Source organism: Lissotriton helveticus, chromosome 1_1, assembly GCF_964261635.1.
Source record: "Lissotriton helveticus chromosome 1_1, aLisHel1.1, whole genome shotgun sequence".
NCBI lineage: Eukaryota > Metazoa > Chordata > Amphibia > Caudata > Salamandridae > Lissotriton > Lissotriton helveticus.
The window spans coordinates 1,454,202,970-1,454,220,255 of record NC_136057.1 but is presented as its reverse complement, the minus strand read 5'-3'; the positions used below and the strand labels follow the sequence as shown (position 1 = coordinate 1,454,220,255).

Genomic DNA, 17,286 nt, shown 5'->3' with positions numbered 1-17,286 from the left:
ATGTATGCCGACGACACCCAACTTTATCTCAAAATACAATCTCCCAAGGACATCATGCTTCTGAACACCACAATCAGAAACACCCAATCCTGGCTTTCTGAGAATCACCTCAAACTCAATGCTCTGAAGACAGAGTTCCTCCTGATCTCACCTCCCGCTAAAATATCCACGGCTCAAACATGGCTTAAGCATTTAACGGCTCTAAATGTACAGCCCATCGTAGTTGACTCCGCAAAATCTTTAGGCATAACACTGGACACCAATCTCAACATGCAGCAGCACATCAGCAAGGCAACCAAAGGAGCGAACTTTCAAATCAATACCCTGAGGAAACAAACCCTTCCTTCCTGCCAAAGACTTCCAAACTGCAGTACAATCTATAGTCATCCCGCACATAGATTACGGTAGCACCGCCCTCTGCGGGCTCCCCCTAACTACAACGGCACCCCTAAGAGCATCCCTTAACGCCGCAGCGAGACTCGTCACTGGCTCAAAAAAACACTCGCACATCTACCCGGACTTTAAATCACTGAAATGGCTACCTTTTGAAGCCAGAATACAACTGAAAATCGCTTGCATGACACACAAGGCTGTGCACCGGAATTCACCCGCCTATCTCACTCAAAAGCTGACAATTTCGGGTGGCTCCCGAACTACTAGAGGCACAAACAATCTTTTGCTGAAACCTCGAAGATTTCGGAAGGAAAAAACTTATAAACGCTCCTTTTCAGGAATGGCACCCAGGATCTGGAACTCACTCCCTCCGGAAACAAGGCTCATCTCCTCCGAAACAATCTTTAAGAGGGAAGTTAAAGCGATCCTCATGGCAAAATACACATGATCTATTGCTCCGTATCACTCATGAATCTGCCTTGCAAGTCCTTCCCGACCCTGGTCTACTGTGCCACCCGTGTTTTCGAATTACTTAACTGTATACGCTCATTCTTTGTATTTTGTTATAATGTTTGATGCACATGGTTGATTATGTATATTGTTATATTGTTATATTATTGACGCACCTGGTTGACTTTGCACACTTTACCCTCTCCATCTCAATGTTCCTTACTACTCTCGCACCTGTGGGACTATACACCCTGCTCACACCTACCTTAACCTAACTGTATACGCTCACTCTTTGTATTTTGTTATAATGTTTGATGCACCTGGTTGATTATGTATATTGTTATATTGTTATATTATTGACGCACCTGGTTGACTTTGCACACTTTACCCTCTCCATCTCAACGTTCCTTACTACTCTCGCACCTGTGGGACTATACACCCTGCTCACACCTACCTCAACTGTACCCTCCTTTAAACTCTAAATATTCTAAACACGTTTAAGCAGGTATATGCTCCTTATTATTGCACTTTATACTATTGACGCAATTGTCTGTCTATACACTGTGTACCGACACTACCTCACCTGTTATCTACCTCATGTCCTTTATCCCACCTATGTAACTAGCACCTTGTACCTAACTACCTCATATATTACTCTGTATATACGCTTTATTACTTTGTATTTTTTACCCCATGCCCTTGTAAAGCGCTCTGATATCTGCAAAGATCTTGTTCGCGCTATATAAAACTTTCAAAATAAAATAAATAAATAAGAAGCAGTGTCCCCCCCCCCCCCCTCTTCCGACACCTCCGCGCTAGGCCACCACAGGCAGGCCAATGGTTTGTAATGCTTTGGCTCCATCAAGTGGTGCAACAACTATGAAAATCAGTGATACTCGGTTTAAACCGGGTCAGCTGATTTTCATCCGGTAGGATACTGTCGGGCACAGTCAGTTTTAACCGATTTCCGGACAGCCTAGGTATGAGTTGTTCTTTGGGAGGAAGAGAGCATCTCAAAAAGGAAAATCCTCTTCTAAAGGTTCCTTGTGAAATTCTACCCCATGGTAATAAGCGACCCAGTTAAGGAGATCAAGATAACCAATGTTATCCTCAGGTGGGGAAGGTCTAGAGGGATACAAATCAGGGTCTTCGTCTGTATTTGGGTCAGTGTGGTAATCATCCCAAGCATCAGTGTTCTCATCCTGATCCCAACCCCCTTCATCCTGTGGGTCAGGTGTAGTAGGCCTAAGTGTTGAATTGATAGGTGTAATGAGCAAGTTAAGATTAGGAGGAGGAGAAGGGGGTGGATTGTAAGGAAGAGAAGGGTTAGTGCCCATATTCTTTTTAGGAGGGGCATGGTGGTTGTTTGGCAAGTCAGCTTTCTGTTTCCTTGGAATGGGTGCTTGAATATGTCCTGTGTTAGGATTTATAACTACTTTTTTCTGTTTTGGGTTGACAATTGGCTCATCAGACGGAAGCTCTTTGGGGAAAGTGTCTTTATCTCTCCGGGGAGACTTCGGTGCCGAAGGTTTCGGCTCCGAGCCCTTGGGCATTGATAATTTAGGTTCAGTGTATTTGGGCTTCTCTGAGTCCTTGGTTTTCAAGGATTTTAGCTCTGAGTCTTTGTTTTTGGAGGATTTCGGTTCCGAATCTTTGGTCTTGAAGGATTTGGGCTCTGAGTCTTTGGCTTTGGATGGTCTTGGCTCCGTTTCTTCGGACTTGGAATGTCTCGTCTCCGAGTCTTTGGGCTTGGAGGGGTTTGGCTCCGAACCTTTAGGTGTAAGCAGGTAGAACCTTCAGTCCCAAAGGTATCTTGCTCTTATGTTTCTAAGCTGAAAGTGTGGGTGCGGCATTGGAGCAGGTCTGGCTCGAGCCCGAGCCTGAAGGCTTTACTTTTTGTTTCGGAGTCGGGAGGGAGGGGCATCGGAAACGTATTGTCGGTGATGACCTGAACTGGACGGTGAAGGAGGGACCCGAGCCTTTGTCTTTTGTGGAATGGGCACAGGGGGAGTTGAACTCACTGTACGCTGTCCAGCAGTGATATCTTCCTCTTCCTCCATGTCGGAGTCAGCATCGGATACGGAGACCTGTTCTTCTTCCTCTGGCTCCAAAGCTGAAGGATGAATGCTGGAATCTTCTCAGAAGAGGTCCGTAATGGAGTCGCTTTGGTGCTGCATTTCGTGGCACCGAGCCCGACGATAACAAAGTGTCTTTTTTGATCGGAAGGATAGACACGCGTAGCAGCTTCTTTCGTCGTGTTCCTGGGACAAGCAGAGGTTACAAACTTCATGCAGGTCGGTGCGTGGAAATTTAGCACGACACCCGGGACAGTTTAAATAGAGTCCGTTTCATCGACTGCTAACGCGGTTGGCACGGGTAGGCCCGACAGCCTGCCTCTAGGTTTCCAATGGAAAGCTTTCCGAAGTAAGACGATGCGCGTCGAATGGTAGGTCGCGATCTACATTAATACCGTCGAGGGTAGTGGATTGTGCGTCTAGGGGTCCGAAAACAGTACCGAACAGGAGCGCAGCAATACATATCTGAACCCATGGCGGAAAAAAACAATCTAAGGATCGAGTCGATGCCCATGCGCACTATAACCGAAAGGAGGAGTCACCTACCTCATGACTACAAGACTTCTTCTAACAAAATCAAAGTGCACACATCTGGACCCAACACCAGATGGCGATCTATGCTAAAGCATATGATCTACAGCTCATATGCCTTGAACATCTGGTTTCACACAGTAATTCCCCATTCCATGTGGTTTAACTCTTATTTACATGGTACTGGCGCAGTGTTACCGCAGGATAACATTAGGTTTGCATGCAGATTTAACACCCAGACAGACGTGTGGGAATTGTAATCAGGGCCTGAGGGTCTAATTCGAGGTTTGGTCCCCAGTCCTGCCTGGATGGCGGAGGTGTTGTCCTCTGTCAGCCTATGGGATGACCGCTGGCCATAGTTCGAGAGCTCCACCTGCTTGGTAAAGATTTCAGTGCCTGTAGACAAGCTGCCTCCACTGCAGTTCATGAGGAGGCTCTGTAGCTTTCCTGAGCAGCCACCATGTTTCATGCGGCTGCTGGAACGAAGTTTCTTTTTTTTTTTTTTAAACTCCCAAAGTAGAAAAATGCATCAGCGCATCCACCCTAAGTAGGGTGGATGGTCTGAGGTACTTAGACCAATAGCCTGATAACTGTGAAGCTGCCAGTCTAAGGTTTCCACTAAGGATAAAGGATAGTTTGTTAGACCCTGTGTAGAGTGGGTGGACCAAGAGTTATGCGGACAGCGTACCTCACCACATTTGCTGCAAAGTACCCTATCAATCTCCAAATGAGGTCTTAATATGGCTGCATACCCCCAACAAAAAAACAAAAGATTATGAGTGATGGAGGAAGGAAGGAGAGTGGCTTAAAAGTTCCAAAAACACCACTGAATGGCTGATGATGACCATGATGGGAGTAATGTGCAGGACGATGGATGCCACAGCTAGTGCTCTAAATTTTCAATCGGAAAAACAGGTCAAAATATTTCAAGGAGTAGCCAGGCAGTTATCATTAAACGAGAATACTACTGCTCAGTTCACTATGTGGCAAATAGAAGATTACTCCCCAAGGAGTTGTACATGGTCGGCCATAATAAATAAAATGCCATTGATACCAAACGTTTTGAAAATCAAGATAGTTGATTGAAAGTAGGGTATACAAAAAACTGGGGCTGTGTGCCAAGCACAAACTGAAGAGGTAGTTAGAAATTATAAAGCAATTATACAAAAAGACCCAGTGAGCGATAGGGGTGGTTGGTGATTAACAGCCAAATAAGTGGAACTGGCTGGCTACCTCTTCCCACCTGCCAGACACACCAGTTGTGGGGAGGAAGAAGACAAGTGTGTGTTTACATAAAGGCTGGGACCAAGGAGACCACCATCCAAAGCCATGCAGAGGACATTCGGCACAACACTGAACAATTCAGTTTCTGTTGACAGCATGACAACAAACGTACTCAAACACAACTAAAACAAGACTAAGAACTTGGTAGGTTAAACCGCCATCTGGAGTTTGGGCTTTTCCTGTTCTCTGATGGTGCCTCCTCCATTCCTAGTCTTTTTTCAGGCATCAAAGTTACAGCACTCTCTTTGGCCCCTCATACTCGTTCAGTGGGTTCCTCTAGCTTTTAGAGTTGACACTTTTAGGTTTGAATCTATTTTGATTTTCAAAGAAAACAAAAAGACCAACCACACAAATCCACTTTCATCTACATCCAGAAGCAGGATGAGAATACAACTGGAGTAGATTAGCCTGAGTGTAGAGGTACAGAGAAAGTAAATTATTAGGAAACAGTAATAGGGAGATCATTGACAAGCCGTAGCATGGAGAAAGGCAACGTGCCCAGATCAACAGGTCTAGTGTCCGGACTAGGATGACGCTGTTGCTCCATCAATGCCAAGTGCAGCCTTTGGAAGGTAGAATACCCGAGTGTAGGCAGGGCAGGTACGTTCTTTGAATTCCTGAGAGAAAAAGCTTATACATGGCCCCCCATTTCTTGTTGAATCGTGGCAGTTTGCATGTCACCACTGCTGTTAATCTCTCCATGCGCAGAAGACCCCAGAGTTCATGATGCCAGTCTGGTCGTAGCAGAATGGTGTTGCTCCCCCACTTAGCCAATATGGAAAATGCTACTTACCAGTATGCATCTGTTCTTGGCATGTAGAGCTGTAGATTCGTATACTTATGCATAGATCACCATCTGGTGTTGGGCTTGGATGGTTGCACTTTGTTTTTGTCTTGGAAGAAGTCTTTGTAGTCACGAGGTAGGTGACTCCTCCTTAGGACGATAGTGCGCATGGGCATCGACTCCATCTCCACATTGTTTTTGCCATGGAGGGTTATGATGGAGTTAGTAAGAATTAGAAAAGATGTCCATGTGTAATGTATCTAAGTAAGATAGTACTGGAACAGATAGAGGTATCCGGGGGGGCGGGGGGCGTATACAAATCTACAGCTCTACATGCCAAGAACAGATGCATACTGGTAAGTAGCATTTTCTGTTCGAGGCATATGAGCTGTAGGTCGTATACTTATGCACAGACTATACAGTAGTTATCCCCTTGGCGGTGCCTACCTGTATCTGTTGCAATGGTTTGAAAAAGTGTTCTTAATACAGCCTGGCCCACACTAGATTATTGTTTTGCTTCGACATCTACACAATAGTGTTTTGTGAACGTGTGAGCTGTAGACCAATTTGCTGCTTTACAGATGTCATCTAGGGGAATGTTCCCTAAGAATGCCATAGATGCCCCTAGTTTACGTGTGGAGTGAGCTCTAAGGGGAATGGTTAATGTACGTTTGGCTTTAGCACAGCATATTTGGAAGCATTTAACAGTCCACCTTGCAATTCCTGTTTTTGAGATAGGATTGCCATTATGAGGTGGGGAGGAGGACACAAAAAGTTGTTTAGTGTTTCTAAAGGATTTTGTTCTTTCAATGTAGTAAAGTATCGCTCTTTTCACGCCTAGCGTGTGAAGAGCTTGTTCTGCTACGGAGTCTGGTAGAGGAAAAAACACTGGGAGTTCTACAGACTGGTTAAGGTGAAAAGCAGACACGACTTTAGGTAGAAATTTTGGGTTAGTCCTAAGAACCACTTTGTTATGGTGAATTTGTAGAAATGGTTCTTGTATGGTTAACGCCTGGAGTTCACTGACTATTTTGAGAGAGGTGATGGCAATCAGGAAAGCTACTTTCCAGGTGAGAAATTGTAATTCGCATTTATGCATAGGTTCAAATGGGGGATCCATGAGTCTGGTAAGGACCACATTTAAGCTCCATACTGGAGCGGGTGGAATTGTTCTATTAAGTCCTTCCATAAAAGCTTTGATAGCTGGTACTCTAAACAATGACAAGTGTTGTCTGTTTTGAAGATAAGCTGCTATGGCAGCGAGATGTAGTCTAATGAATGTATACGCTAGGCTACATTGTTGTAGATGCAAAAGGTAACAGATGATGTTTTGAATAGAAGCATCTAGTGAGTTGATTTGGTTGTTTGTACAGTAAATCACAAATCTTTTCCACTTTGCGGCATAGCAAGCTCTAGTGGTAGGGTGTCTAGCCTCTTTAATGATGTTCATGCAGTCTGGCGGGAGATTGAGGTAGCCAATTTCAGGTGCCAGATCGCAAGGTTGAGTTGACTGGGATCTGGCTGTCTTATCTCTCCATGGTTCTGAGTGAGAAACTTGGGTGAGAGGCGTAACTTTTGATGAGGCACTACTGATAGTTCCAAGAGGGTTGTGAACCATGGCTGATGAGCCCATGTGGGAGCAATCAGGATCATTGGGAGGGAATGCTGTTTGAGCTTCCGAACCACTAGCGGAATGAGTGGGGGAGGCGGAGAAGCGTAAGCAAATTTGTCTGACCAGTTCATTCATAGCGCATTGCCTTTAGAAAATGGGTGTAGATACCTGGATGCGAAACTTGGGCATTTTGCCTTTTGGTGTGTGGCGAACAGGTCTATTTCTGGATGACCTCCACATTTGAAAGAATGGAAGCAGAACTTGAGGATGAAGTGCCAATTCGTGGATCTGCGGTCTCTGACGACTGTGCAGATCTGCAATCTGACTGTGTACTCCCGGTAGGTGTTCGGCAAGGAGATATATGTTCTGAGGAATGGCCCATCTCCATATGCTTTGAGCTAGGTGTGAAAGCTGGAGAATGTGTTCCCCCCTGTTTTTGTATGCAATACATTGCTGCCATGTAGTCTATACGGACCAGGACAGCTTTGGCTACAAGGTGGAGTTGAAAAGATTTTAATGCTAGGATGATCGCCAAAAATCCAGGTAATTTATGTGGAATTGTCTCTGTTGAGGGGTTCACATGCCCTGAATGGTATGGGTTTGAAGATGAGCTCCCCAGCCGGTGAGCGATGTGTCTGCTGTTAGCACTATCTGTGGAACTGGGTCGAGGACAGGCCGCCCTTTGGAAAGGTTTTGAATGTTCCACCACTGCAGAGAGCGATGGGTGCGGTCGTCTACCAACACCAGATCTGTTAGTTGACCTTGAGCCTGGTTCTACTGACGTGCCAAACACTCCTGTAAAGGACGCATTTGGAGTCTTGCATAAGGGACAATGAGAATGTAAGAGGCCATCATCCCGATAAGCTGCATGAACACTAAAGCTGGCAGCGAGTGTTGAGGCTGAAGTTTTTCAATAGAGCTTGAATGGCGGTTATCCTGCCTGGGCTGGGGTATGCTAGAGCTTTCTATGGTGGCCCCTAGATATTGTTGTATGCTGGACGGTTGGAAGTGGGACTTGGTGAGGTTTACCGTGAATCCCAAGTCGTGAAGCAGTTGGATTGTTTTGTGTGTGTTGCAACACAGCTGCTGTGTGACCTGGCTTTTATGAGTCAGTCATCCAGATAAGGGAAGACATGAATATGCTGCCTTCGTAAATGGGCTGCAACTACTGCTAAATTAAAATTGGATTGATCCCTTCGGTACCCTGTGTTGCTACTTTCTCATCCTTGGATGTCTCCTGCTCAGGTACGGGAGGGTTAAGTGGGCAGAACCCCTAACCATTTTTTTGCTAGTCGCAACTACTGCTAGACACCTGGTGAAGACTCTGGGTGCTGTAGTCACCCCGAATGGGAGGACTTTGAATTGGTAGTGTTGTCTTTCTATGACGAACCGGAGATATTTCCTGTGAGCGGGGTGAATGGGAATATGAAAGTAGGCGTTCTTTAAGTCCAGAGTGGAGGGGAAGTTGCCCTGTTGAAGCAGTGGGAGCACCTGTTGGAGAGTGACCATGTGGAAGTGATCCGACTGAATGTAGATGCTTTGGGGTCTGAAGACCAATATGGGCCTGAGAGAGCCGTCCTTTTTTGGAATTAGGGAAATAGAGGGAGTAAACCCATGTGCCTTTATGAGGCAAGGGGACTGGTTCTATTGCATGTTTTTGTAATAGAGAGAGAACCTCTTGTTTGAGAAGTGTCAGAAGTTCCGAGGACTTCGGACGTTGTCTGGGAGGAATATCTAGGAGAGTAGAGGTGAGTTCCAGGCAATAATCATACTGGATAATTTGTCTTACCCACTTGTCTGTTGTGATTGAATTCCAGACAAGAAGGAACTGTGAGAGACGTCCCCCGACAGGAGTGGGATGATCGGGGGAAAGTGCAGGGAAGTCACTGTTTGATGGTAAAGGAGTTGCGGTTATTGTTGCCGCGACCTCTTCCCTTACCATTGTTGCCTCTGTATCCTCCGTGAAAGTATCCTTTGGAGGATGTTTGAGTGGGGCTCTTGTAGGAAGAAGAGGGATGTTCTGAAGCATTCGTTTCGGAGCCAGCCCTGTAGAAGGAGCGGCGAAAAGAACCTCTAGGGGAAGGGATTTGTAAGGCCCCCATGGACTTAGCAGTATCCGTATCTTTTTTCATCTTTTCTAAAGATGTGTCAACTGAGGGCCCGAAAAGATGCTCTTGATCAAAGGGCTGATTAAGAATAGCCGATTGCACCTCTTGTTTGAATCCGGAGACCCGGAGCCATGCGTGCCTGTGCAACAAAACAGCAGTGTTAATGGCACAAGATGCGTTATCAGCCGCATCGAGCACACATTTAATTGAGGTGTTTGTGATCAATTTCCCCTCTTGTATAAGGTTGTTGGCTTTTTGTTTGTACTGGTCAGGAAGGTATTGCATGAGCTTTTCAAGCTCATCACAGTGCGCCCTGTCGTACCCGGCCAATAAAGCTTGGGCATTGGCAATCCACCAATGATGTGCAGCCTGTGACGCAATACGTTTACCAGATGCATCCATTAGTTTAGACTCCTTATCAGGCAGGGGAGTGTCGCCTGTACTTTGAGAGTTTGGCCTCTTGCGTGCATTAGACACCACAAGAGAATCTTGAGGCCAGCAAAACATCACTGCACAGCATGACAGACCTGGGATGACAAATGTCTGGTGACAGAGAGAGCACAGATTTTAATTTTAAAGCTGCACTCTCCTGGTCACCACCCTGCTTTCCAGCATTAAATAAATGGTGCTGGAAGGAGCTGTTCCTTTAGCCCCCTCCGCCGTCCTCCCACCTTAAGTTAAGGTGTGAAGAGTGCAAAGGAGGCTAAAGTAAAAGCTTCCCTCCAGCACCATGTATTTTACGATACTAATTGCACGTAATGGGTGCCACGGGGAGGGGGTCGTGAAGGAGGAAGACTAGTGGAAGGCAGGACAAGAAAAAGGGGCAGGAGGCTGGACAGACAGTTGTAGGGAGTTATCTACAAAGACTGCGGGTGGGTGTTTTTGAGAAAAAGGTGGAGGGCAGTAGGGGTGTAGGGGCCAAAGACTGCCAAAGGAGGCCGGAACATTAACATACTCATTTAGTCCCAATCTCCTGCAGTCTTTTCTTTTGCTCCTGGTTACAGTGGCAGCTTCTACTGAACGGGGGTGATTGGGCAAGGGGATTTGGAATAAAAAACAAAAACAGCTCTTACCTGGGTACTGCCACCGCTTCTCCCCAGTCCTCTTCTCTTCTGACTCCCAGCAGCACTGAAGCACAAAGGCTCCCAGACTCCCCTAGCTAACCACGACGCTGCTGTTACCAGCATGACAGCAGCGTTGTGATTGGTCTGAGCACTCAGACAGGGACTGAGAGCCTGTGCATGTTCTCACCAAGCTGTGCAATACAGCAAGTGGAGAACATGCTTAGCGTGCATAACTGTTGGCCAGCCCAAGACGGTTGCCCAAACCGTCATGCGCACTTAGAGAGTAACCGCCACTCCTCCCCCTGCTCTGGCAGGCCCAGCTCAGCCCGACCCGCACCTAAGCCAGTACGGAAAAATACAATGATAGTAACAATGCATTATTATCATTATATTTCCCTTTTTGAATTGCTCAGAGAGCAGTGGGGCTAGGATACTCCGCCGTAGTGGAGGAGCCGGTGTTGCCTGGTTAGAGGCAGGAGCTGCATATTCAATACACCATGCAGCGGTGAGAGTAGGAAACACCTCTCTCCTACTAAGCCTCCTTTTATTGGCCCAGCTCAGCAGCGCAGGGACAATAAAAGGATGGTTAAAGAAAGGATTTGATAAGATTTTATGGGGGCTGTTCTAAAAATTGCAGCATTTTTACAAAAGCCCCGATTTCACCATTTATTTTTACAAATCACAAAATCTCAAAATCCTAAAATCCTGGAGGGTCTGTTATATCTAATGGCATCCGTGATAAATTGGACGTATATTTTTGATGCTTGTGAAAGAGTAACCCATCTGCCAAATGCTAAATCAGACCCTTAGTCTTACACCTAAACTCTTGTGATTCAGCAAAAGAAAGAAAAAAAGGAAGACTTCTTGTTTTTATGTTATTACTATTACTTAGAAGCAACTGGGATTAAATATATATTTATTTTTCAGTACCTAATTGTATACATTTTACTGCTGTGATTGTTTTATTGAAATTATAGCGTAACATTGTATTAACTACTGGTTTACTATGATGTTCAGTTTTTTATTTGATATCAAAGATTTATAAGGATTTTAAATAATCAGCAATAAAAAAAGGCACTTTTATGATTGATTTTCCTCTTGTCGCGGCTTAAATAATTATATTTAAGCTGGCCGTGTCTAGAGCATCAGAAATCATTTGTGGGCAATTGAGCTTTTTAAAAAGTCCACAAATAAAAAAATGAAATATACGTGAAATGCTCAATGCAGGCTGTGCTTACCTGGATACAGTCAGGGACTCCAGTGCTGTCCATGCGACTGGCCACATTCACAGTGTTGCCCCAGATGTCGTACTGTGGTTTTCGGGCACCAATGACACCAGCGACTACTGGGCCGATATTCAAACCTACATGGGAGAGAGAACTCGTGAGCATGGTTGCTGGGAGGCTGCAGTGCACAGTGACTTGATAGAGCAGGTGCTCTAATTATTCAACTGTTGTGTGTGTGTGTATGTTCAGTGGGGGGAGTAGGGGCGAGTGGGTGGGGACAATTGTGTGCCAGTGAGAATGGTGCAGTGACAACCCAATCGCTAAAGATGGACAACTGTGCATGAAGTAGGGTTGCCACCTGGCCAGTATTTTACCCAAAAGGCCGGTATTTTTATGACAAGGCCAGAAAAATCACAGGGAATATTAGCATAGAGGCAGTTTATTTTCTCTTTGAGAACAATAACTTAAAACACCAAGTACATTAGCAAATCACTTCAAAAATAGTGTACTGCTATGTAATCTACCCCGAGATGCTTAATAACGCAAATTAAACATTTTACATGACAAAAAAATAATACCAAGGATTGTGCTGAAAATAATATTCTTGAACTAGATTGTACCATGTGTGGTTGGGCTTGTTTTCTGTCCACTTGGACTGAATGGACGAGTTACTTACCTTCGGTAACGATGAATCTGGTAGAGACATAGTCTTGCCGCAGATTCCTGAACTTAGAATATCCTCAGGTGTCAGACTGGATCCGGAAAACTTTCAGCAGCAGCACCTCTGTGCGCCGAGAGGCGGCGACGCCGGACTCCACCCTGACGTCGTCCACAGACATGACGTCAGCGGAGCCATATATGCCCCTCCCGGCGTGCTAACATCAGTTTTCTTCTTTTCCACGTCGAGAGCGGATCCTGGAAAACCAGCAGTTCCTTGACCTGGTTTTGGGCCTCCTCGACACCCTCAGTGTTGTGGGAACAGTGTGCAATGCCTTCCGGCTTTAATGCTTGCAAAGCCTGTGCTCGTCAGATGTCTGGCACTGACCCGCACCTTACCTGTAAGTGGTGTCTCGGTGTGCACCACGACTCCAAAGAATGCAACGAATGTCAACGGATGAAGCCCAAGCCCCTGAGAGAGCGCTGTATGAAACTGCTGGCCGTAAGGATGTCCGGTCCAACTCCCTCCCGTTGCCACTCTACCTCTCGGGCCAATATCCGTGCCACTGCCGCCCATTCCTCTCGTGCTGTGCCAGGTACGGGCGCATGGCAGCCACATCCTCCTTACCCTCCCTTTCCGGGAGTTGGTGCAACCCATGCCCAAATGGAGGCCTATTCTAAGGCACTCCAGGCTTGCTTTGAGTCACCCCCTCTCCCTGGTGCGCCTACGGGTCCCACAGAGGTAGCAGGCACTCATGTCGAGTCCTCGTCTGCGGACTTTTCCCCGGCACCGGCTGTGTGTGTTGACTCAGATTCCGGAGCAGACGCGATGCCAATAAGCCAGGGCCAAGAGCACAGCCCACCCAGTCAGTCAGCGCATAGCCCCAAGCGGCTTCCTGCTCCGACGTCGGAGGCGGCGCCGCGACACCCGTTTATTCATCTGTTTATTTTGATTTTTTTATCAAGCACAACTAAAAACTCTCATGGTGGCAGGTGCTAGTGGAGGGGGAGCAAAATGAGTAGCGGGAAAGTCACGAACAAGTGCAAGAGCTGGGTATGGGAACTAATCCCTGCTTCTGGTACAATGGACGGAAGCTCCACCAATATGCTGAAAGATGTCAAAGCCTTGGGCATGCAATGAGCCGGTCTTAGGCGTCTGAGTGGCAGGACTGGAATAAAGCTGAGGTAGGATGTCACTAGGACAGTTATGATTACTCAAATGCCATGCTGAAAAGGTGAGTTTTCAAGGATTTAAAAACAAAAATCGTGGTTGTCCTTTTGACCTTGTGGCACAAATTGACCCCCACAGTCAGTGGGGATTGAGAAAAGAGAATGGGGTGTCTACGTTTGTATTCTCCCAAATAAATATCACTATCACATGAGGTGAACGTATCACGTGTGAGGCAATGTAGAAAGCCTCTGTGTCTGCGGTGTGACTAATTACCCTACTGCTGAGGACCCAACTGTGTGCCAAATGTCAAAACTCAGGACCCTGAGATCTTTATGAAAATGTAGAGGATGACCTGTGGGCCAGTCCACAGAATGGGGAGGGCAGTGAGGGATCTGTTGTCAGATATAGTATCCACCAGAAAAATCTTGTTTCTGATGGATACTTCTAACCGCAGGTTCGTCACCTTTAGGAGAGATACCATAGCAGTACATCCCAAGGTGAAGGGTCTCAGACGTAGAAGCGGACCAATACGAAACAGAGAGCTGCAAAGTGCCCATCTCTGTAGATCAGACTGTTGAGGTAGTAGTGCTTCATAAATGCATGCGCCACTTTCCAGTCTGGCAGATGTCCAAAACAGGCACTTCTAATATCAATGCTGTTGTTGCAACTCTGGCACCGGGCCGTACATAGGAGACTTAGTTAGTGGACAATCCACCTTAACAGTAACCTTTTTAGGTCGAAGCACGACCTGCTTCAATGCGTAAGCATTGATTGCAGTCGGCTTCGACAACTATTGCTACCCGTTTTTAGGAATGTGGACAGGAGAGGGTGCACGAGCGCAGATCTGCTCAGTTTTGACCTTGTGAGCGCGCACGGCGCCGTGCCCCTCTCCTGCCTCATTCCCTTGCGCAAACACTCTACACTCACGCATGCGCACATACACAGGCATACACAGGCACACACACACACTGCATACACACACGCAAGCCCACGCGCACACACACAGACACACGCACACACACACACAGACACACGCACAGACACATTCGAACACGCACAGACACATTCGAACACACACAGACACACGCGCGACCCCCACCACTTACCGGGCTCTTTCGGTGTGTTCAGTGTCTAATCTCCGGCAGCGCTGGTACCAGGGGGCAGGACTTCACTTCCGGGGCTCCCTCCAGCACCTGGGAGCCCCGGGCTGCGGAGAGGCCATCAGTCGGCCGGCTCCACTTCTTCCTCGGCGGCGGCGGGCGGGACTTACTGCCGGATTGCAGGCCCCGCCCCCGTCTCAGGCAAAAGTGCCTGACTTCCGTTTTTTTTATTGGCTATGAGCCCATCGAGAGGCTTCGTTGTTCCTTTATGTCACTGCTAAAAAGCAGTGGGGCGAGGCTCCTCCGGAGGAGCCGCAAGACTCACTCTGAAGAAACAGACATGGTTATCTTTTTAGTTGTGATGTAACTTTTAACGTTTATTGTGTAACGTGCACTCTTTTATATTGTTTTATCTTCCTCGCCTTTTTAAATCAAGGTATTACGCTCTATTTTCAAATTCGCACACCTGTTTGAGAAGCCTACGCTTTATTATTTAAAACAAAAGTGCCAGGAACGCAATATGCGCTTTTGAAAACACCAAGGGCGCCGGTTATCAAGCGCTATGTTAAATACATAGCAACAATCAAAGTACTAAAGCGAATGAGTTCATAGTAAAAATCCGATTATTGGTAATCAACTGTAGCCGAGTACTCACGGCAGCGATTTTTGGCCTGCGAGGTCCATTGGATGCGAGAATCTTAGGCCGCTGTTCTCCGCGGGGGCGGGGCTGGAGGGGCTTCCACTCGCGGGGAGAAGCTATGACACAGCTGCGGGGTCTTTAAGGCCGGCGGCTCTGGCACCAGAGTGTTGGACAGGTTCAGGGGCCGCCTCCAGTGTTGAGGGGGTGCAGAGGACACGGAGCGCGTCTCGCCTCCCGCTCTCCGCCCGCAGAGTAGGAAGTGGGAACCACGGCTGTGTCTGGAGTAGATCGGGTTCCCCTTGTCACCATGGACACTGCTTTGAGCCATCCTATTGGCTGACCAGGCATTCTAAGCTTTAAAGGAGCATTGTACAAGCATATTCTCGGACACAGGATAACTATTTGATGACATATGGATAGCGCGCGCCTTGAAATGCATTTTCAAGTTTCTCCCCGCGTTGCTGTTATTCAAATAAAAGATAATCATTTCAGAAGGGTGAAAGCTGTGTCACCTTTGGAAGACTTGACTATGTAGCCTTCAGTGTACCGAACTTAAAAAGAACACTTTGGCAACCGCAGGGAATAAACACAGTAACTATTTACTTACTCTATTGTCCAGAAAGTATTCCGGGCTGAGTAAGGTGTATGGAAGTTTTGTACCTGTTACTGTAAACCTGGCGCTCTGATGCCGCGCAGCAAGGATCAGAGGAGAGCTCCGGTTTGAATTGTAATTATAATTTTAATAGCGCTTTGTACCTCTGTGTGGGGCGCTCAAGCGCTTTTAATACGGATAGCAAGAACACCAGGTGTCATGATGTAAACATAACATCCCTCTCCAACTGGAGGGACACGAGGTGGGGTGGAGAAGCCGCTCGTGGGTAAGCTACGGAAACACGGAGGCAGGAATTGAGAATAGCAGATGTGACATCACAGAGTTGAACCCTGGCCCCAGTCTCACCCCCTCAGCAGCCTCCACATTGCTGTGGAGGTGCTTCAGGCAGAGCTAACTAAGCATAGCTGCCAAGTTTTGAGTTTTAATATGCGTGACATTCCTATGTTTTCGGAGTGCTAAATGTGGCATTCCAATGCCACGTGTGACACTTTGACTCGCACTTAATTCTGAGTAGAACGACGCAGTTATGTCGATGTGATGAAAGGAATATTAGAAAGAGTCCCTTTTGTGCAACACAACGGTTTATAAACCGTCACAAAACTATCCAGAATATAAAGTAACGTTGGTCAGCAAGGAGGGACTTGAAGGCATTTGTCACCCAAGTCATGGGGCCATTTGGCATCTCTGAAATGGACTTTTCGCCTCCCTTTCAAATATCCCCCCCAGATTTCTCTCGTTTATTTACGCAAACACTAATTTATCAGTAGCAGAACTTGCAATCTGTTACTTTAGTCCAAACGAAGTGACCGAAGACTGCATTCAACGAGCACATTTTACTGTTATCTGAGTGCTCAGGAGTGGACTGGGCGAACCATTTGTCAGTGACTTCACCTACCAGTACATAATCAAATAATATCACTTTATTGAAGTCAAATAGGTGGAAGACATGGAAGGGCCCAGTAGGATTGCAACTTGTGACCTAGATTGACAGTTCTTCCCAGCAAGGGATCCATCTACCTTTTCATAAATGGATATTATGGCAGCAAATCTCTCAAACAGAATATCTTCGCCACCAAATGTGACTCAATCAGCCTGCCTTACAATACATCTCCTTGAAACAGACACCAATACATTGAGAACAAGCATTGGCATAGCCAATAGGTCTCGCCTTTGGGACCTTATAAGTGTTTAGCCATGCAACAGTTGATGTTGTTGCAGTAACGATATTGTGCTGCATAACTAAATACTTATAAGGTCCCAAAGGCGAGACCTATTGGCTATGCCAATATTAGTTTATTCTTCTTTCTTTCTCTACCCCCTTTGCCCCCACCCCGCCCCTGCTCGCACCACTGCCCCGCCACTCTACTCAAAGCCGGCCACTACTGTGTGCTTTGTCTCTAATTGGCTCGAGTGAAGGTCAGACTGATGTTTATGAACGAAAACTTTGCACTGGCCTCCCGCACTTTGTAATGTATGTATGTGAAGCTTGCACTGCTACTCTCCCTGCTGCCCAGGTCTATCGGGCACAGCTGCTGCCTGCACTGTATCTTCTCTTGGTATGTATGCCCATGTACTCAC

General features: G+C 46.7%; 1 protein-coding gene across 1 annotated transcript in view; it reads right to left on the bottom strand.

Annotated features, from left to right (window-relative positions):
* The window catches only part of ADCY6 (adenylate cyclase 6), a 506,430-nt gene that overhangs the window by 40,781 nt on the left and 448,363 nt on the right, over nt 1–17,286 (bottom strand). The window contains exon 22 of the mRNA XM_078685913.1: nt 11,540–11,664. Coding sequence (XP_078542039.1) covers nt 11,540–11,664 — 125 coding nt within the window. The remainder of the gene's footprint in view (nt 1–11,539; nt 11,665–17,286) is intronic.